At 35.3% G+C, this 23,459-nt stretch overlaps 1 protein-coding gene and 1 non-coding gene across 2 annotated transcripts; one reads left to right on the top strand and one right to left on the bottom strand.

Annotated features, from left to right (window-relative positions):
* Positions 1–8,453: 8,453 nt before the first annotated feature.
* LOC128292220 (small nucleolar RNA R71) lies at positions 8,454–8,560 on the bottom strand. Its single transcript, XR_008282205.1, has one exon. It is a non-coding gene; the product is annotated as a small nucleolar RNA R71 (small nucleolar RNA).
* Positions 8,561–17,261: 8,701 nt separating this feature from the next.
* Positions 17,262–18,011, top strand: LOC108460057 (protein RALF-like 22). Its single transcript, XM_017759435.2, has one exon. The coding sequence runs from the start codon at positions 17,404–17,406 to the stop codon at positions 17,773–17,775; it is 372 nt and encodes a 123-aa protein (XP_017614924.1). The 5' UTR covers positions 17,262–17,403; the 3' UTR covers positions 17,776–18,011.
* Positions 18,012–23,459: the final 5,448 nt, after the last annotated feature.

The following is a 23,459-nucleotide window of genomic DNA, read 5'->3' as shown; positions in this document are numbered from 1 at the left end:
GAGTGACACTACTAGTGGCTCAGATCTCCTTTTGAGCGAGATATGTGTATGGAGGATTCTCAGGATTTCGAAGATGACCAAGGTGGCAACCTATCTCCTGATTTGTTCAGGATGGTAGAATAAGATGAGAAACAAATCCTACATCACAAAGAATCAATAGAAATTGTGAGCTTAGGAGAGGGACAAGAGGTGAAGATCGGAACTTATATCACCATGGAGATGAAGCGAGACTTTATTGAATTACTTCAAGAGTTCAAAGATGTCTTCGCATGGTCATACCAAGATATGCCGGGGTTGAACACTGATATCGTGGTGCACCGACTCCCCATAAAGGAAGAATGTAAGCCAGTTTAGTAAAAACTCCGAAGAATGAGACCCGACGTCTTGCTAAAAATAAAAGAAAAAGTTAGAAAGTAGTTTGACGCTGGATTTTTAAAGGTGGTAAAATACTCAGAGTGGGTAGCCAACATCGTCCCCGTCCCAAAGAAGGATGGAAAAGTATGAATTTGTGTAGACTACAAAGATTTGAACAAAACTAGCCTGAAAGATAATTTTCCACTATCTCATATCGACACCTTAGTGAACAACACAGTAGGACACTCATTATTTTCCTTCATAGACGGTTTCTCCAGATATAACCAGATCAAGATGCATCCTGAAGACATGGAGAAGACCACATTTGTAACCATGTGGGGCACGTTCTGCTACAAGGTGATGCCATTTGGACTGAAGAATGCGGGGGCAACATATCAAAGGGCCATAGTAACCCTTTTTCATGACATGATGCACAAAGAAATCGAAGTTTATGTCGATGATATGATCGTAAAGTCCCGAGCAGAGAAGGAGCACATACAAGTCCTGAGAAAGTTCTTCTTTAGGTTGAGGAAGTTTCAGCTAAAACTCAATCCGGCCAAATGTACCTTCGGAGCCAAGTCTGGAAAGTTGCTCAGATTCGTGGGTAGTCAGAAAGGGATTGAGATTAATCCAGACAAAGTCAAAGCCATACAAGAGCTATCTCCGCCGTGTACCCAGAAAGAGGTTCGAGGCTTTCTAGGAAGATTAAATTACATCGCTCATTTATTTCACAACTAACCGAGAAATGTGACCCTATTTTCTGCCACCTCAAGAAACACAACCCAGGTGTATGGGATGAAGAATGCCAAAGGGCTTTCGACAAGGTCAAACAGTACTTATCCAAAGCTTCGGTGTTGATGCCACCTAACCCCGATAAGCCATTGATACTGTATTTGGAAGTATTTGAGAATTCCATGGAATGTGTACTGGGTCAACATGATGAGTCAGGAAGGAAAGAAAAAGCTATTTACTAACTTAATAAAAAGTTCACGGAATGTGAGACAAGGTACCTGCCGATAGAGAAATTATGTTGTGTCCTAATTTGGACAACTCGAAGGCTGAGGCAGTATATCTTGTATCACACTACTTGGCTCATCTCAAAACTCGACCCTTTAAAGTACATGATGGAGTCGACAGCTTTGAATGGAAGGATGGCCCGATGGCAAATTCTGCTCTCCAAATTTGACATAGAAGATTACGAGCCCTTGAACTTTGATTTCCCGAATGAAGACCTGATGTGTGTTGCTACCACTGAAGAAGGTGCTCTGGAAAAACTTCCCCGGAAACTAAACTTCGATGGGGCATCAAATGCTGTGGGTAATGGAATCGGGGCAGTTTTGGTATCTCCAAACGGAGATCATTATCCATTTACTAGTAAATTGGATTTTGATTGTATGAATAACATGGCAGAATACGAAGCGTGCATAATAGGTATCCGTGTAGCCATAGAACGCAAGATTAAAGTGCTAGAGGTGTATGGAGATTCTGCATTAGTGATTTATCAACTCAAAGGAGAATGGGAGACCAAAGACCCCAAGTTGATCGATTATCGAAAACTGATCCTTGAATTGGTTAAAGAGTTCGATGACATTATCTTCCACTACCTTCCACGGGACGAAAATTAGATGGCCGATGCTTAGGCCACCTTAGCTTCCATGATCAAGGTGAACAAACAAGAAGATGTTAAACCCATCCAAATGAGCATTTATGAAACTCTGGCCCACTGTTATAATATTGAAGAAGATGAAGAAAAAGATGATCACCCTTGGTATCACGATATATTGCAATACGTGAAGAATCATGAGTACCCGGACCAAGCAAGCGAGAATGACAAAAGGACGCTGAGAAGATTGGCCATCGACTATGTCTTAGATAGGGAGATCCTATACAAAAGAAGAAAGGATCAAGTACTATTAAGATGCGTAGACGCTGTAGAGGCTAAGAAAATCTTGGAAGAAATCCATGAGGGCGTTTGTGGGACACACGCTAATGGCTTTACAATGGCCAGGAAAATTATGAGATTCTGATATTATTGATCCACAATGGAAGGAGACTGTGTCAATTACGCCAAGAGATGTCATAAATACCAAATCTATGGAGACAAAATTCATGTGCCTCCTTCACCGCTGCATGTCATGACTTCCCCATGGCCTTTCTCTATGTGGGGTATGGATGTGATTGGACCAATATCGTCGAAAGCTTCCAATGGGCATCGGTTCATTTTTGTGGTTATCGACTACTTCACCAAATGGGTAGAAGCCGCTTCATATGCCAATGTTACAAAGTCGGCAGTGAGCAAATTCTTAAAAAAAGAAATCATATGTCGATATGAAATACCGGAGAGGATCATATCTAACAATGCATTAAACTTGAATAATAGTACGATAGCAGAAATCTGCAGTCAATTCAAGATCAGACACCATAACTTGTCACCATGCCGCCTGAAAATGAATGGGGCAGTGGAAGTGGCCAATAAAAATATTAAGAAGATTGTGGGGAAGATGACTGAGACCTACAAAGATTGGCATGAGAAGTTACCATTTGCCCTCTTTGCTTATCGAACATCAGTCAGAACTTCAACTGGGGCAACAACTTTCTCTTTGGTCTACGGAATGGAAGCGGTTTTGCCAATCGAAGTCGAGATCCTGTCCCTCCGAGTGTTGTCGGAACTAAAGTTGGATGAAGCAGAATGGATCCAGTCTCGATACGATCAATTGAACTTGATTGAAGAAAAGAGGCTAAGAGTTATCCATCCTAGTCAGATGTACAAAAAACGAATGATACGGGCTTATGACAAAAAGGTCCACCCAAGGGAATTCCATGAGGGAGACCTAGTCTTGAAAAAGATCCTTCCCATACAAAAAGATTTCAGAGGGAAATGGATGCCAAATTGGGAGGGGCCTTACGTGGTGAAGAAAGCTTTCTCTGGAGGAGCATTAATTCTAGCCGAAATGGATGGGAAAAACCTGCCTAATCCTGTGAATTCAGATTCTGTCAAAAAGTATTTTACTTAAAGAGAGAAAGAGGCCAAGGCGAAAACCCGCAAAGGGCGCTTTGGTTGGAAAAAAAATGGAGAGGCCAAGGTGAAAACCCGCAAAAGGCACTTTGAGACCAAAGGGGATTTTGAGTTGAAAACCCGAAAATGGGCAGCTCAAATTTTAAACATGGGGCATGTGGTAGTCTTGTCCTTCCAAATTAACAAGAGAGAAGAACAGTACATCTTGGAGCATCAACAAAATACGCGGGATCTCTTAAACACATATTTAGCTCGAAATGGTCTTTGAGAAGTTGGAATAGTCAAGCTCGTGCTGTGATAACTGGGGCACATTTTTCTCATCTTATATTGTACTTTAATAGATTTGCTATCCTGTTTAATTTTTTCACTTCGAGTTTTGCTCAATAACATTCCATCTTGTCCATTATGATAGTCTCTTCTGAGAATTTTGTTGAAATCACGATTTTTGGACTTATAATATTCAAACAAAAGAAGTTATGCATATTACTCTGGAAGGTCTCTAAACAGTACAATGACCTAAAATAAGGTCACTAGTCAGAACTAACCAGACTCAAAAGTGGGAAATATTGGAAAAAGATTAGTCCAAATTGTGACTATTTCTTCAAATTTTCTGTCAAAGATAATGGCTAAGCAAGAAGACACGATAGCACATCAATGATAGAACCCTGATGAACTATGAGCAATGATACCTTAAGCATTTTAAAAGGAATCACTCTCATGACATTTCTACATTCATAATCATTCACCTAGTTAGGAGCATTTGACTTATTTTGATCATGGCATCCTAATTATTTGGTATAAGCATAGGTATAGGAAACCGATTCTACAAATCATGCCCTTAGAGGACAATATAGCGACATCAGTGAATTCACAAATCTCGTCTCCCTGAAGTTGCAGTGGAGCAGATCGAAGACGAGAATCTTGTCTTCCTAAAGTTGCAGTGAAGTAGATTTAAGCCACCATCCTATCTCCCTAAAGTTGTAGTGGAGTAGGCTGAAGAATGCAGATCTTGTCTCGTTGAAGTTGTAGTGGAGCAGATCGAAGACGGTGAATCTTGTCTTCCTGAAGTTGCAGTGAAGCAGATTTAAGCCACCATCCTATCTCCCTAAAGTTGTAGTGCAGTAGGCTGAAGATTACAGATCTCGTCTCCCTGAAGTTACAGTGGAACAGATCGAAGACGGTGAATCTTGTCTTCCTGAAGTTACAATAAAGCAGATTTAAGCCACCATCCTATCTCCCTAAAGTTGTAGTGGAGTAGGCTGAAGATTGCAGATCTTGCTGCCTGAAGTTGTAGTGGAGCAGATCGAAGACGAAGAATCTTGCCTTCTTAAAGTTACAGTGAAGCAGATTTAAGCCACCATCCTATCTCCCTAAAGTTGTAGTGGAGTAGGCTGAAGATTGTAGATCTTGTCTCCCTGAAGTTGCAGTGGAGCAGATCGAAGACAGCGAATCTTGTCTTCTTAAAGTTGTAATGAAGTAGATTTAAGCTACCACCCTATCTCCCTAAAGTTGTAGTGGATTAGGCCGAACATTGCAGATCTTGTCTCCCTGAAGTTGCAGTGGAGCATATCGAAGTCACAAATCTTATCTCCCTGAAGTTGCAGTGGAGCAGTTGCGGCAGAGCAGATTAAAAGCTACAAGGCTAGTCCCTCTAGAGTTACAGCGGAGTAGATTGGAGCAACAATTCCTATATCCCTGAAGTTGCAGAGGATCGGAACAAAGCTACCTCGAAGAAGTAGAGCTTCAAAAAAGTCATCATTTGGCAAGACTGGGTAAAATTGGCCCTCTTCGAAGTCTCTGCTCTATTCTCGTTACACGACAATGAGCAAAGAAAGGCAGCTGTAATGGGCCAATTTATCCCGGGCCCATATAAGCATAAAACCAAAAATTATTATAATAAAAACATTATAATAGTCCAGTTTTATAACAGTCCAAAACCCAAAGTTATTACAATGACCCAATACCCAAACTTAGCCCAAACCTAACACAACCCAAAACTTAGACCCAAATACCCTACAGCCAAAAAACAAAAATCAAGGCAGAAACCCTAGCTAGGATTTTGCGCCGCAGCCAAGAACCGGACAAGGCCTCCGCTCCAGAAATGACCCGACCTCCGTACCTCCAAAGAAATTACGCCAAGCGTCTCCAGACACCAAAGACAAATTGTACTCGCACCACGCATACTCCGTACCTACGAAGAAATAGACAAACCACAGCAGCAAATAGAAAAAGAAGAGAAAATTGTATTTTTTATTTTGATTTTTTTGAGATTTCGGCTATAAAACCGAAAGCAATGTATTGCTCTTTTTTTTTTTACGAAACACACGTGATATTACGCACATAAAAAACGCAATATAGAAAGCAATCAAAAATCAGAGAAGGTGATTTTTTTCCTCCTTTTAATCCTCTGTTCTTTTTACCTATTTCAATCGATTTCTTTATCATTTACATTGGAAAAAAAAGCAAAAAATCAAAAGAAAGAAGAGAAACTCACCTGCGTTTCGACACCTTCGAATCCCCGCTTGTTTCGCCACAATCGAAACTAAGTGGCGATTTGGGGTTTGTGAGCAAGACTCACAAATCTTCTTGGTTCAATGAAGCCTTGATTGACCATTCTATAGGTCGAAAGGAGAGGCAGGAGAACAGCCGATTGGGAGACCATCAGTCGGCCGAATATTGAAGAGAAAAGATTGGTTTTCTTTCTCTGTTTTTTGAAGCGGCTAGAGGATTTACTTAGATGTATTCTTGCTGCTATGGGGGTTACTTAGGGTTTGTTTTTGCTGCTATGGGGAATATTAAGTGACACCATTTCAAGCTAATACTAATAGCCTCAAAACGGCACTGCTTAAAAAGGGGGGTATTTACACGATGGGTCCTCCCCTTTCGTGTGTGCACTCGATTGCACCTTGCTTGCTTTGTTTTTTTTAATTTGGTTTGGTAAGTTGTATTCATTTTCAATTGGATCCGCGCCTTAACAAGGTTCTGGAATAATTCCAGTTTTAGTCCTTGTGCATTTGCGCACATTACGCGCCAGTCCTTATTTTGGTTTCTTTTATTTAGAAATTATCCTTTTATTTTTAAGTTTATTTCATTAAGGTTTTTATTTGAAATATTTATTATTTTAAAATTCATTTAATACTTTTATCTATTTTATTAACTTTGCTTTGTTTTTTATTTATATTATTATTTTGAAGTTGGTTTTATCATAGTATATATACAATTTCTCATTTAGACATTTTCGTATTCAGATATATATATTATTTTGGTTACACCATTGTTTTAAAATTATTTTTGTCTATAAAATTATTGTTTTGAAATTCTTTATATTGTATTCTTTTGGTATATTAGGTAGTATTTCATTCAAATGTTTCATTATAAATATTTGTACGTATATAATAAAAACAATTTAATCTTGTATACATTTCTATGATATTTTTACAAACAATTATTTCTAAGTTTATTTATATATATACATATATATGATTTGTAAATCCATTATGTTTTAAAGATTATATTTTATTATACATTATTATTTTTATTTATACTTTACACATAATTTAAAATTTTCTTTATTACGTGTGAATTGTCGATTTTAAACCAATATTCTTCAATACTTTGCATATCATTCGATTTAAAATATTCATCCTATAACATATGTTTTAATAATTATGTATATATATTTTAGTTTGTTTTTACAAATAGTTTTAAATTCATCTATTTATATATTGTGTAAATTATATGTTCATTTATTCGTCATTATTTTAAAATCGTTTTATACCATATTGGCTTCTAATTGCCATCTTGTTTTTTTAAATCTTGCATTGACTGTTTTATATCATGCTATGTATATTATTTTGGCATATTATTGTGTGTATTATTTTGTTGTGTTGTATTGTTATATTATTATTTTCGTTATTGTATTATTATATCAATTATTTCCCATACATGATCGTAATCGGGTTATCCTTTCTTAGGTTAGTTATACTTAATTATTAGTTTATTAATTGATTGTATCTCATGTGAGTACATTATCTCATATCATTGTTTTTCACTTGGTTTATGAAATTTGGTTTTATAAGGTCCAAATCTCTAAGATTAATTTCATTTTATTTTGAGTCACATTAACGAGTTTTAAGCTATTTTTATAATTATTCATTTGAAAATTCTTTAAAACGAAGGCAATACTCGATGTTTGGCAATTTGAGAATCGTGCCCTATCGTGCTGGGTTGCGATTTCCCGCTTGTTCAAAACAATCGAATATTCCTTTGGAATTTCACTCATGTCTTTAAAAACTCTTCAAAACGAAGGTAATACTTGATATTTGGAAATTCGAGGAATCGTGCCCTATCGTGCTAGGTTGCGTTTTCCTGTTTGTTCAAAATAATCGAATGTTCCTTTAGAATTTCACTCATGTTCTCTAAATTCAAAAATAAGGCAATGTCCGATGTCTAGAAATTCGAGGAATCGTGCCCTACTGTGTTGGGTTTCAATTTTTTCGTTGGACTAAATAATTGGGCATCATTTTGCGGATTTCAACATATAAATTTTTGGAAGTCGAGATTTATCGTGTTTTCGAGGGTATAAAGGATTGTGTCCTATCATGCTGGATGTGATGCTGTATTCCTTCAAAACAAGAGAATTTTGACAACCAACTTGGGCTATTCAAATGTTTATAAAAGTAACCACATTTCAAAAAAGAACATTTTTAAATCTTAGACATAAGGACAGTATTTAATCGATTTGGTACCAATTTTGGGCGTAGTGAGGGTGCTAATCCTTCCTCATGCGTAACCGACTCCCGAACCTTTGTTCTCATATTTTCGTAAGACCAAAATCATTATTTTAATAAATATTTTATTAAAATAATCAAATTTCTAGGTGATCCGATCACACCTAAACAAAAAGATTGATGGCGACTCCACATTTTTATTTTTCAAAAAGTCAATTCCCATTTTTAAAAATCAACTTTGAAAGATGGTTTTGACACAAGGGTTAAATTCATTGCTACGGGGTTTTATCACGACTTGGGTGTAAATGACTAAAACATTTCTATTGAAATATTTTCCACTAGCTAAAATAGCTAAGTTGAGGAATGACATCTCTTCTTTTGTTCAATTTGATATTGAGACTCTTTATGATACATGTGAGAGATTTAAAGATTTGTTAAAAATGTATCCTCATCATGGACTACTTTTGTAGCTCCAAGTTCAAATTTTTTTAATTGGTTTGAATCCTTCAACTAGATAAATGATTGATACAGTAGCTGGCAGAGCATTGAATAACAAAACACCAGAGGCAACTTAAGAATTTATTGAGGAGGTGGCATTGAATAATTATCAGTGGCAAGTTACGACAGAAAACCTGTCACAGTAGCCGAATTTTTTGATATCGATGCAGTCTTTATGTTAGCAAATCAGGTTGAAGCTCTTAGTAAGAAAATTGATGGTTTGAATTTTTCTAAATAGGTGAATCTAATGATGCAGTGTGATGTGAATGAAGTGTGGATGATTAATTCAGAATATTCACCTTTCAAGTCTAACATGGAGCATGAACAAGTCAAATTTATGTGTAATAATTCAATATATTAAAATAACCCCTATAGTAATAGTTATAATGTAGGTTGGAGGAAAGATCCAAATTTCTCTTGGGGTGGTCAAGATAATCAAATGTCACAACCCTCTTCGGGTTTTCAATAGCCTTACCAGCAAGAGAAGAGATTGAACATTGAGGAGATGTGAGCTAAATTTATTTCAGTGTTAGAAACTTGATTTCAAAACACTGAAACAACACTGAAAATTAGCAAGCATCGGTTCATGGGATTGAAGATCAAATTGGATAGCTTGCCAAACTTGTTTCGGAAAGACCACAAGGTAGCTTACCTAGCAACACTGAAACTAACCCAAATGAGCAAATCCACACAATTACTATTCTAAACATGGAAAGGTTAGTCAAGCTGGAAAAGAATTCGAAGCTAGAAGTTGTTGTGCAAAGTGATAAGGTTTATGAGAGTAAGAAATAGCATAAGCCAATAATCAAAGAAAACAAACCACGAGTTCCATATCCAGCAGCATTGAAGAAAGACCGTATAAACGAACAATATGGTAAATTTCTTAAACTTTTTATAAAAATTGCATATTAGCTTGCCTTTTGTTGAAGCCCTTCGTAGATATCAAAGTATGTAAAATTTTTAAAGGAGCTGTTAACAAACAAAATGAAGTTAGATGACTTGTCAACTGTGGAGCTCAATGCAGTTTGTTTGGCCATTCTCCAAAACAAACTACCCAACAAACTTAAAGATCCAGAGAATTGTACTATTCCTTGTCTCATTGGTAGTTTAAATATTGAAAAAGTTTTGGTTGATTTGGGGTTAGTATAAATGTCATGTTTTATAATATTTTCAAACAACTTGCCCTTGGGGAACCCAAACCCACTAGGATGAGTATTCAATTAACCAGTAGATCAATTAGATATCCTAGAGGTATTATTAAGGATGTATTTGTGAAAGTCGATAAATTTATATTCCCTATTAATTTTGTTGTATTGGACATGGATGAGGATATTGAGGTACCTATGATATTAGGTCAACCCTTTTTAGCCACTGCTAGAACCATTATTGATGTGGGTATTGGTAAACTTGTGCTTCATGTAGGTGATGAAAAGATTACTCTTCAAGCACATAATTTTGTGAGAGTCCCTAGTAAGTGAGATGATACTAATTATTCTATTAATGTTAGTAATCATATGGCTCAATGTTCTTTGTATGAAATCCCTCATGAAAACATGTTGGAGCCACATTTTATTTAAAGGGATAGACCTTGAGGGACAAGTGAAGAAAGAATGGTGCAGTTCAATGAACTAGATGAATGGCGAACAAAGGTTGACGAGAAACTAAGAAAACACAAGGAAGAAACAAAGCGGTGCCATGATGTGCATGTGAAGAGAATGAACCAATTCAAAGTTTGGGATAAAGTACTGTTAGACAAATCGGATCCATGAATTTTTCCTCTAGAATTTAAGTCAAGTGGATCTAACCCATGTTTGGTAAAAACTATTTTTTCGTACCGTACAATTCAGGTAACACATTCTAAATTCGGCACGTTCAAGGTAAACAATACTCGTCTCTCAAACCTTATTTTGGTGGTAAAACTGATAACAAGAAAGAGGAGCTTCGGCTCTAAGATCTGCCTTAGTTGTGAGCTTAAAAAGGGAAGTCAAGCTTAGACTCTAAATAAATGCTTCTCGAGAGACAACACAAGTGTTTTTTTTGTTATTTATTTATTTTACGTTCTTAAAAAAATTGAAAAAAAAACCTTAAAAAAATTACATTCATTTTTATATTTATTGCTTAAAAGAATTTGAAAAACAAAAGGATTGCACGACCTGGGATGATTCTCACAGTATGGAGACACGTGTCTCAGACCATGTGTATTCTGGAGTGATTTTTTTCAATTTTATTTCAACACAGTGAGGTACATAGGCTAGAGACACGGTCATGTAAGACACACGGCCCGTTACACAGGTATGTGTGAGACAGTGTTCCCTACACGACCTCACACATGGGCATAGAAAAAGTGAAAGGTGATCACACACGACATGGAACACAGCTGTGTGTGACACATGGGCGTGAAGTAAAACGTGTGGTTACTAGGCATAATTTTTTTTCAAATTTTGAATACACACAGGTGTGTGGCACGATCATGTGGCCCAGCACCGGCCTTCACACGATTGTTCCCCCCATTTTAAACAAAAAAACCCTAATTTTTTTCACTTTTACCCTGTCCTTCCTATTCACGCTGTTCTCCCCAAACCAACACCCTAATCACCATTCAGTCCCCTTTCCCCTTTGATCTACCTCCACCAAGCTCCAACCCTAACCGTGTAAAAACCCACAACCACTACCACTGTACACCATACCTTTCCACTATCTTCGCATATCTCCGGTCGTATCCTTTTACCCCCTTCCTTCCCATCTTCCACATTTGTACTCCACTTCAAACTGCAGACGAAACCATCCCTTTCCTAAGCCACCTTTGTCCGTCCACCAATCCTTGACAACAAACCTTTCTTTCTTTCCACCGTAAACTGAATCACCACAATGTGCACCTCTACCTCTGTAAACCACTAACGTCGTTTGTGTCTCTCTTTTGTGTTTATTTATTTTATTTTATTTTTTTATATTAGTTGTTTTTATTAGAATTGTTTTCTTATTTTTATTCTTGTTATTTTTTAATTTTATTATTAGTTATCTTCATTCGGTCTACTTTTATTATCATTAGTATAGTATAGTTTTGTTTCTCTTATTCTCGATTATTATTCTTGTCAATAGGATAACTTCATTATTATAGTATTTGTTGCAATGTTGTTATTATTATGGTTTTTTTTTGTTTTTTTCTATTTAGTTGTTGTTCTCTCTGTTGTATTAGAAGTAGATTTTAATATTAGTTCTGTGATATTCTTTCATCATTAGCTAGGTTGGTTGCCCATGTGTTCTATTTTGCATGTTGATTTGTCTATGCGCTAGAGTAATTCTTACTGATGCTGACACTTCTGGTTATCTAATTTGTGTCTTTGTTATTTTGTACTGCTGCTGATTTGGTTATCTGTTATTTCAGGTACATAATAACAAATACTAGAGGTAAGACTAAGGCTACGGTCCCCACTTCAAAAAAGCGAAAGACATTGGGTGCGACCTTGTCATTGGTTCCTCCCCTAGTCGCGAGACATCCATGTCCCCAATCATTCTTGGGTCCACATAAGGACCAATATCAACATCTGAAGGAGCGACTATTGGGTTTAGGTCGTTGCATAGATTGGAAGACATTACAGGCGATCCACTTAGTTCATAGAGTGCAAGCACTGATTGATACAACTTCATGTGACTAATTTTTCACCATCATCGAGCCTACTTATTCAGAACTAACACTGGAGTTTTGTTCGACATTCTCTCTGTAACAAGTTATGTCGCAGTGGGATAAGTAGCATACTGTATCATTTAGGCTCGATGGTGTAATGTATTATCTGAGTGTCCCATGCTTCGGAGCCCTTTTTAGACTCTATTTCAAGGAGTTCATGAGTACAAAGGATTTCCCAACATTATACCGCTATATCCGTCAGTCACCTTCTCTCTATTGGACCGATATTACTCCGACTGCGACTCCATATAACCCAAGCCAGTAGAAGGCAACTTCTCTACCTCCGGCACTGCACTAACTCATGTCATTTTGGCGCACATATTGACTGGTCGGAGAGAGAGTATCAGGGTCGTGGGTACATATGATGCTCACTTCCTATGGAGCATGGTAATGCAACGCCGCATCGTCGTTGTATATTTTCTCACACTATTTTTTTACTACTAGTCCAAATCATAGCAGGAAGAGTCCTATCTATTTAAGCCCTTACGTGACTCGCCTAGCAAGGTATTTTGGCCTATTTGATACTCTAGAGCAGACATCTTCTTTTACCCTGGTTGGACAGATGATCCTGCAGGGATTTTTTATTATGAGTCACATGAGGATGATCGAGCGATGGTATGGAGTGGGTCCCCGTCGATACACGTTGTCTTATATAGACCCTCAAGATGAGCATGAGAAGTTCTCTGACGATGATCCTCCCCACCATGCGAACCCACCTCGTTCTCCTCAGCCAAGTCACCTTATAATTGCTCCCACTGTTACACTCTAGGATCTCTCCGAGTGGTTTGACCACTTTGAGCAGCGATGCTTTGATCGGTTCAATAGCATTAAGGCGTATTTGTATAAGATTTTTTAGCATCTCCATATCTTTCATCTTGATTATGCGCCTCAGGATCCCAACACTTCTCACGACGCCGATCACGAACCTAATTTCATTTTCTTATTTATTTTTTAATTTCTTTTGTACTTTTCTTTTTCTTTTTAGTTGTTATTATGTTATTTGTGAGACTTCTTTATTTTTATTTTGAACCTTGTTGTTATTTTTATTATTTTGATGATTTTTTTGTTCAAGTTTGTAATCTCTTTATCTTTTTATTTATTTTTTATCTTTTTATTAGTTTGCTCAGAAACATGCACTTAATTTAGATTTGTCGACAATTCTGGTTCTCCTTATCCTGGTGATTTCATTCATATTTAGGGCAGTTTCAATTCTCTTTCTCAATTTTGATATTGTGCTTATTCTGTGATTATATCTATTTGTACATTGAGGACAATGTACATATTAAGTGGGGGAGGTCGTTTGTATATTTGTGATAAAATCCCTGAATTATTTTTTGTGTTTAAATAATTTTCTCATACCCTCTATGAGAGTGAAAAAAAAATTATTTGGAATTTTTATTGATGTTGTTTTCAATTAATTTGTAGATTTTTATGTATTGGTTGATTTATACTTTAAGACACGAGAAAGTCAAGCATGATAAGTTGTATTTAAGAAATAAATATTTTAGGTTGTCTCCCTGAATTGAAGTATTATCTTGAAATTTTAAATTTGCAATTTTGACATCAAAACCATAATTTTTTATAAGCTTTTGAGCTTATAGAGCATATATTGTATTTCATACTTATTTTATTTTTGTGTGTCAACTGGATTTGTTATTCTAGAACTTGTTTTGATTATACATGTCGAGACCAAATTATTGATTTGATATACTGAGATGATAGAGGCACTTAGTATTTAACCCACCTAACCTTTAATAAGCTTACATGTTGTATTAACCATTAGTGAACCCCATTGATCCTAACATGTTTTTTTCTTCTAACCCGTCAATGTTAACCCATAACCCATATTTATGTTGTAAATTATTCATTTTATTGACTCCTTTTTTGTCGAGATTTGACTTGTTTAGCCTTCTAACTATGTTTCATTATATGCATTGCTGAATTTTGTTTTAAAAAAATATACAATGAAAAAAAATTGATTGAGCTTCAATAGTTAGTTTTATATTGTGTTGAAAAGCTCATTTTTATTATTTATTTCTTGTTGATGTGAATTCTTTTAATTCAGCAAATGATTTTTTTCTAGTTTGGTAACTTATCAACTCGACTCTTGATTGTAACCAACTTTTCTAGCCTTTTCCATACCCTTAACCTAAGCCTCATTACAACCTTTTAAAGACCTCTTAATTAGTGTGTCATCTCATTTTATCGTGGTGGATATTTGATTTTCAAGCAAGCTTATGATAATAGCATTTCTCATTCGACTGTTGAGAGCACAATAATTGAACCTTAAACACTTTTTGAGTGCTTTGAGTGATCTTTAGTGAGGATGTCAATTCTTTTTTAGTTTGAATTTAAGGTAATTTTTTGGATAAGGGGAGACATCTACATTTTTGTGCTTTAAAAATTTCGGCTTGGATTGCTTGAATCTTTATTGTCCTTTTGGTTGAATTTCTAATGCATGATTGTCTGTGAATTATCTTGAAACATTATTAATGAAAATGACAAATTGAGAAAAGTTAATTTGATTGTGAGTTGAGGATTTTGCTTGACGAAAAGCAAATGCTTAAGTGTGGGGATATTTGATAAATGCCTAAAGTAACATGTTTTAATCTCATTCTTAATGCATTTTTGGATGATTAATCGATGTAAAATGGTAATTTTATGCTTATAATCCTTTAAATTTATGTTTTTATACTTAGGAGAACATTTGGAAAAAAAAAGAAATGAAAAACGAGCGAAAATCAAAAAATTGGAGTAAGTTTCAAGAGCCACACGGGCTAGACAGATGGCCGTGTGAGCCACACAGACTGCCATACGACCATGTGCCAGACTGTGTGGAAATCGCAAATCGCACTCCAAACCTGCGGGAAAATGCGTTTTTTAGGTTTTTCGAACATTTTAAGACCTATATATGACAAAGGTAAGAAGAGAGGAGTGAGTTGCCATAGAATACTCAAGAAAACAACTTGAAAAACACTAGTAAAGTCGACTCTGAAGTAGATTTCCATCAATATTGAAGATTTCATTTTGATTTCTTTTAAGTTTATTATGAGTTTCTTTGTTTCTTGTGGTTATATTGCCTTTAAGATGTTTTTATTTCCTATCATGAATTAATTTTCCAAACACCTAGGGAGATGAAACCTAGGATGGATTAAGTTATTTGATTTCTATTTTTTTACGCAATAAATACTAGGATCTTGTTCTCAATTATGTGTGCTTAATTCTTGGTTTGATATTTCTAGATTATTAATCCATGTTTTATGTGCTTAAATCAGAGGAGGAATAGACCCTGTTTAAAAGTAGATCTAGCATAATTGAGTGGAGTTGCATGAAATCCTAGAAATAGGATGACATAAATCTACCGGATTAGAGTCAAATCTAATAAGGGGATCCATAGATTGAGGTAATGCGATAATAGAGGTTTTAATTAGAAATAAATTTCAACTAATCAACCTAGAGTCAATTGCTCTTAGTCTTGAAGAGAGATATTAGCATAATTTAGGGATTTCTATAGATCAAGATAGTAAGTGTAAGAAATTGCATAATTTAGATTAATAATGATAGATGAAGTCTAGGTGAATTCTTTCCTAGGTATTGTTTCGCTTCTTAGTTGTTTGCTCGATTATTGTCCTGATTTGTTCCTTGTCATGTTCTTTAGTAAATTAATTTAGTTAATTTTAGTTTTAATCAATCACTCCAATTTTTCGGTTAAATAATAGAAAGACAGTAATTACTAGTACTTTTAGTTCTTGTGGGAACAATATCTTTGCTTACCGTAGCTATACTATTAATTGATAGGTGCACTTGCCTTAGTCTGATTTTTAGTTGGTTTACGACTGCAATCAAGAGCGTTCCTCCATTGTAAGCCAAAATTCCAAGTTGATGGAACTTGGCTTTATGGGAAGTACAAGCAAATCTTTCTAATTGCGGTTACACAGGATGTGAACCGGAATGTCCTGCCGATCGTGTTCACAGTTGTTGACAGAGAAAGTATGAAGTTGTATGAGTTTTTCTTAACCAACCTGTGACATCATATTGTTACCTAGGACGCGATTTGCTTGATGTTTGATAGAGGAAATGGTCTTGTTGCTACAATTAGACATTCTGGTGCCCCTTGGTGGTCTATGTATTGCATTCGTAATGTTGCGAGTAACTTCCACTGAAAGTACAAGTCAACTCGTTACCAACTCAAGAAAAATGATAATACCATGATAAATATTTAGAGTACATTTAATATCATCAATTTGGTGTATTTAACTATTTAATTTTTCACTAATTAAATTAATTTTTGTTTTAATTTCATTCATATTGCATGTGTTATTATTATTAGTTTTAAACCTTATGCTTGAATTATTTATAATATATGTTATTTTAAACATATATCTATATTCTAAATACGTGTTTTCACATGCATACACGTTTAGATGAGTTTAATGTCACTTGATGTAAACACAACAACTTAATTTAAAGGCATAATGAAAGTTAATAAAAGGCAATATGATTATATTAATAATCTACATTTTTCCACTATTTCTTATGATTTTTAATAGAAATTATATAAAGAATTAATTTTTTTTATTGAATTATAAGAGGAGGGCAAAGGCCTAACAGCAATGCGATTAGCGCGACTCGAATCCCAGTCAAACCTGGGGTAGTGACCACCGTGACTATCAGGCCAACACACGGATTTTATAATACATTCCTGTCCATATTTTAGATGAGGTCTTTTATAAGATTAACATAAAAATATTGGTGAGGGTTCCATAATTTAGATGGCAGACAATATAGCTACTTGTTGCTGTCTCTCAGTCCAATCCATTCTTCTAAAATTAGGTACGATCGAAGATCTTCATGAGAGGCTTCAATTTAGGTACTAGAATTGATTATAGTACTTACTTTAGGCCAAATTTGTAGGAGCAAGAAACGTGCATCCCCGAACGAACGTTCAGTTATGCGTAAAACAAGTTAAAAAACACATACATAAAGCATAGCCAAAGCCAAATTATCCCATAATCACTTCTCCAAAAATAAAACAGTATATCCCCACAAACTTCGTCACCATAAACCCAAACCTATCACCCATTTCTTTGCATAACTTCCTCACCCCCCTTTTTTCTCTGATGAATCTTCGTCTTTCTTCTGCTCTCCTCACCGTCTTTCTAGCCTTATCGGCGTTGTCATCGTCTTCCCATGCCACCGAGAATTGGAGCAGATCCATGTTCTGGAGCAAGCTCCAGGTCCGTGACCGACGTCTTTCCAGTGACCAAATATGTCATGGTCCTCCCGGCAAGTGCCTGGAAGAAACCGATTTGGATATACACCGCAGAGAATTAAGCGCAAGAAAGTACATTAGCTACGCCGCCTTAAGGATGAATACTGTTCCATGCAATCAACCAGGTCGATCCTACTATAATTGTGGCATTGGTCAAGTTGCTAATCCATACACTAGAGGGTGCAGCGTCATAACCCGTTGCCGTCGGTTCACTGCTTAAAATGAAGCAATTTCTATTCTATGCCCATCATAATTTCTCGTACACTTTCTCTTTTTCATTATTGTAGGACAAGCTTTTCTTCTTTTCTCTAATTATTACTAGTATTTTCTTTTTCAACGTCGATATATGTAAGTGTGGGTTGAGATATTATTTCCGAGGACGCATAAGTTTCAGTTAATTCTTGAAGTTGCTACCTTTATGATAAGGTTAAATATGAATTCTCAACTTTTCGATCATATGATTCATATCCGATGTATAACTAGTATATTGAGTTTTTGTACTTTTTGTATATTTGAAAGTCAATCTTTTCTTTCTTATCTATGTAACCAAAAATTATATTCTAATGGAATTGAATTTAATAAAAAATTTGATGGTATTAATAATTTTTAAAATTCATATAAGTATTTTAATTAGAATAAAATATTTAGACTAACTAATGACATTATAAAATTTGAGGCAACAAATTATATCAAAATTAAAATTTAAAGATTAAATTTTAAATTTGATTGAAATATAGGGATTAAAGGTGAAGTTTAACCATAACTTCTCATGTGAAGAAAAGAAAAACAGGTAAGGGAGGCCTTAGGGCATTTTTTTTTTTTTTTTTGGGAAACAGACAAAGAGAGCAATAAAATCAAAATTGGCTAGCTAATGAATAAAACTCAGCGTTCTGGTTAATCTGCTGTAACACCTTTGGAGCAGGGGCACCAAACTGGTATAAATCCGGCCAAATCCGGCGCCAACTTCCCATAATGTAATTTGTAGGTTCTAAAACTTGATTCAAATTGAAAAAATCGATATTTATTTTTAAATTTTGAATTAATTAAATTAAGTTATTCAAATTATTCGAGTCAATTCGAATAACTTGATTTGAATTTCTAGTTCGAGTCGAGTTGAATCTCACAAATCGAAAATTTCGAATAACAGATTAGTGTAAATACCCTTTTGGTCCCTGTTAACTTTGAAAATAAGCAAATTGGTCTCTCTCACAACAAAAATTACAATAAAAATTACAATAATTTTAAAACATTCAAAATATTTATAAAATTTCAAATTTTATATTTTAAAAAATTTAAAAATTTTAAAAATTCTAAATATATATATAAGTTAAAATTTTAAAATTTTCTAAAATAATAATTTTGGGACCTAATTCAAATTTATCATACTCAAATATCTTATTTTATTATTATTTTGTTTTGAATTTTTTCAAATATATATAATTTCAAATTTATGTGCTCTAACACAAAATTAGTTATACTTATTATATAACAATATTATTATTTGACATTTTTAATTTTTTTAATTTAATTCAAACAATTTCATTCGATTCGACTTGATTCAAATTTTATTTTACTTGATTCCGTTCGAAAAATAATTCAAATTGAGTTAAGATGATAAAATAAAGGGTAAATTCCATAAACAGTCACTCAACTTTGGGGTAGCTAACAAAACAGCCACCTAAGTTTCATTTCAGTCACTTAACTTTGAAAAAAATAACAAAACAGACCTTTTAACCATTTTCTGTTATGTCTCTAACGGAAAAATGACATGGCACAGGGTGGGTTAGCTGTCATTTTAACAGTCCTTTTTATCCCTAAACAGCCCTGGGTAATAGAAGAAGAAGAGAAAAAGAAGAATAAGAGAAGAAACAGAGAAGAAGAAGAAGAAGAATAAGAAAAGGAAAAGGAGGAGAAGAAGAATAAGAGAAAATAGAAGGAGATGAGACTAGTTGGGTTCTAGGGCAAGTCCTATTGCCCGCATTCATCCATTTCTGGATAAAGGGTCTGTCATATGTTTGCAAATCCAAATAAAACCAAATTAAGAACCAAGTTCCACAAAAAGTCAATAAATCCGTTTTTAAAATAAACTAGAACAACCAATCCAACTGGTGAACTTGAATACTCAGTATATTATATAAGCAAATCCATGCATTCCCAGAATTCAAGTCTCTAAAATAGAAAGATCAAGCAATAACATTCGCCATATTGAAAGATTGTACAGTAAATATATATTGAGAAAAAAAGGAATTGAAATCTTCAGATAGTAGTATTTCTAAATCTTCAAGTTCAACTAATTAATCTGAATCACACGTAAGTGGCCATGAAATTCTTATTGAAACCAGAAATGCAGACAAGAAAAATATACAAAGAATGTCAACCTAAAAATCATTTTCATGCACCCATATTTTCTTATCACCAAACAGTGAAACAAACTAATCGCCTTCATCAAGAAAAGACCCAAAAATGAAATCTCAAAATATCTCTTTCTTTTCCTTTCAATCTTGAAGAAACCAATCCAAAACCAAAAGCAAAGGTCATTCATTACCTGACCAGAAGCTAAAATAACAGGATCTCTCATAAACTCGTTAGAAAGAGGACATTTAAACTCTTCAGGACAGGGCACCGCTTCACGTAACTTAAAGGTGGTCGGCGAAGATCGTTTATTGAACATAATGAGGCCTCTCAAAGCAAAAAGAACATCTTTGCTTGATCGATGGCATGGATGCTGTAATCATCTTCGTCGACGATAGTCCTAACCAGTCTCTACAATTCTTTCTTCAGTTTCACTACCTTCGCTCTCATTTTTAGATTCGAACTCAACACCCCCATTTTCGCCATCCCACCCAATAAAAAAGAAATCAAAGCCATTAAACGAATTTATCAATGGAGAAAAGAACAGAGAATGAGAATACTCTGTTTCATTTTTCTCTATTCTGAACTACGGATATTTTATTAAAAAGGAAAAAACAATGACAATTTAATACTTTTCTGCTATCTTCTTTTTCTTTTTACTGCTCACCGCACGCCACTGTTCTGTTGTGGGAGAAAGAAGATGAAGAGAAAGGAGAGAAGAACAAGAAAAAATAAAAGAAGCATAAAGAGAAAGAGGTTGAGGGAGAAGAAGATGAGAAGATAAAGAAGAAAAATCATTCTGACCAATCATCTTTTCTTTGTTTGTTTGACCCTTTGACTATTCATCCAACGTGGCAAGTTAACTAGCCTCATCAGCTAGTTAACTTGCCATGTCAGCCTCCTAACGGAAACTGTTAATCAGTGACTATTTTGTCGCTTTTTCATAACGTTAGTGACTGTTTTGTAACTTTTCAAAAGTTGAGTGACTGAAATGAAACCTAGGTGACTGTTTTGTCAGCTACCCCAAAGTTGAGTGACTATTGGTGTAATTTACCCTAAAATAAAACTCGTAAACTTTTAACTCAAAATTTTTTCACTCGATTTGATCCAACTCTTGGTTCTAATCACTGCTATATTCTCTTGTCCTAGTGCATGAACCACCAATACATCCCATTCTCACTTGTAAAACTGTTGTATATCCCTTACCAAACCAAGTGATGATAGAAAGTCCTGCCTAATTTGTCACTTCAACCACCTCTCCACTATCACTTTCAAGAATAATCTGCTTGAACCCATGGTCCCAAGCGAGAGTCAGCTCATCGAAGATTGCCCATGGTTCGTATAGAAGAATTGTAGCGACGTCGATGCTGTAAGAACTCCAATATCCACTCACATTTATCATCTCAATAAATACCCTCAGCTGAAGCTATAGAACTTGATTTAATCAATGCTCCATCTGTATTAATCTTTACAACTCCATAAATGGGGGGTTAACCAAGCAACGACACTAGAGCAAGAATCATGAGTATTAGCAGAGTTATGAATCGAGTTGTTACACCACTTGGCCATACACAAGCTGTGCTGAACCACTCCTCTAGGATCTAAATCCTTATTCTAAAAATGAATCAATTTCGTTGTTTCGAAATGAAATAGCAAGCTACCAAAAATTGACTCTCCCAAATTGTCCCATCCCTAATGTTGTTCCTTCGATTACTAGCTCCCCCAAATAACCAAGAAGTAAAATCAGCATGAAAAAAACCTGTGTCAAACCTTGTTAAGAACAATTTGATTCCAAACATCCCTAGCACCTACACAGTCCCTTAAGGCATCAAGAGGAGTTTCTAGAAAGCATGAAAAGGTTTGGCATATATCAACAGTTGTAAGGCCTCTCCTCAACCTCTCAGTATTAGTTGACAAACGACCATGGAGTGCCACCCAAAGAAACTGTCTGACTCTTTGAAGAGCCTGGATTTTCCAAACTCTTCGCCAACCTTCATCTTTTTGTCCTCATGAATCACTCGCCATCCTTTCAAAAGCCGCAGCAATCGTACAAACACCATTTGATGTACCACGCCATAGACATATATTCAGGTTAGCACCTATCGTAGGAGGAGGATTCATCGAAGCAATTTTAAGAGTCATTTGGTGATCAATGTAAGAACCAAAGAGGGACCAAGCCCAACCTTCACTTGAATCCATATAATCAGCCACACAACTAGATCGTTCCTGATATGTTGGAATAGCAAACTGGTTAACTAAAGGACCCATGCCCGGAACCCAACTATTCTCCCAAAATTTAACTGATCTACCATCCTCTACCACCCAATAGATATTAGCACGCAGACTATCCCAACACTTCGACAAAAAGCACCAAACAAAAGAACTTTAAGATCGGTCAATGGAAGCTGGACATCCATCTTTAAGCTTGTACTTACTACGTAAACCTTTAACCCATACAGCATTCGGTTTGGTAATAAGCTGAAATCTGAGTTTAAGAAGAAAGTCCTTGTTTTGGTCCACTAATTTCCTCAAACCAAGACCTCCATTATGCAATAGTTGACAACAGGAAATCCACTTGACAAGAGCTACCTTACATGATCCATTCGAAGAGCCCAAGATGAACCCACGAACATGCTTTAAATTTACTTATCATATATATATGGTCACAGCTTCAAATATTTTTTTATTCTTTTTGCAACATTATCCTAAGTTACAGCCAGATGCCAAACTATATTTGTTCCTTTGCAATTGTAAGTTTGTGCAAATTAAACATAATAAAAAAGAAAAGAAAAACTAGCCATACAATAGCATATTCTAGTATAATATTCTCGCATGATGAGATTCATGGTCGAAGATACCCGATCATTTCAAATTTTCTTGGAAAAAGTTGTTGATTTGGTTAGGGTAAAATATATCAACAATCACTCAACTTTGATGCAGCTGATAAAATAGTCACATTGACTTAAATTCAGTCACTCAACTTTCAAAAAATGACAAATCGGTCACTAATGTTATCGAAAAGTGACAAATCAGTCACCCACTAACATTTTCCGTTATAAGCCTAACAGGATAGGTAACATGGCCAGTTAATTAGCTGTCATGACCAGTTAACTAGCTGCGTTAGACGAGGAACCAAAGGGTCTAAAATCTGAACGGGTTTAGAGAAAAGAAAACAAAAGATGATTGGTTTAGGGTAAAAAGAAAAAGGATCGATTGGGTATTTACCTTTTCCTTCTCCTTCTTTTTCTTCTTATCTTTCTCTTCATCTTTTTCTCCATCAACATCTTTCTCCTTATGCTTTTTTTTCTTTTTGTTCTCTTCTTTCTCTTCATCTTCTTTTACCACCTCTTTATCATCATGTTTTCCTTCTTTTTTCATCTCCACCTCCTTTTTTTTTCTTTTTTCTTTTCTCTGTGCTCTCATAATCTTTTTCATCTTTGTGCATCTTTTTTTTTCTCCTCTTTATTTTTCATTTCTCCAAGGTCACTACCTTCATGTTTTTCCTTATCCTTCTCTTAATGTTTCTCCCCCTTATCCTTATTATTCTTCGAT

This window comes from Gossypium arboreum, chromosome 4 (assembly GCF_025698485.1).
Source record: "Gossypium arboreum isolate Shixiya-1 chromosome 4, ASM2569848v2, whole genome shotgun sequence".
Lineage (NCBI taxonomy): Eukaryota > Viridiplantae > Streptophyta > Magnoliopsida > Malvales > Malvaceae > Gossypium > Gossypium arboreum.
The sequence above is the reverse complement of the archived record's forward strand: the minus strand, read 5'-3'. Positions and strand labels throughout refer to the sequence as shown.

Bases quoted from the DNA above. Each gene is read 5' to 3' on its own strand.
- LOC108460057 (XM_017759435.2), top strand. From the start codon at position 17,404: ATGAATCTTCGTCTTTCTTCTGCTCTCCTCACCGTCTTTCTAGCCTTA.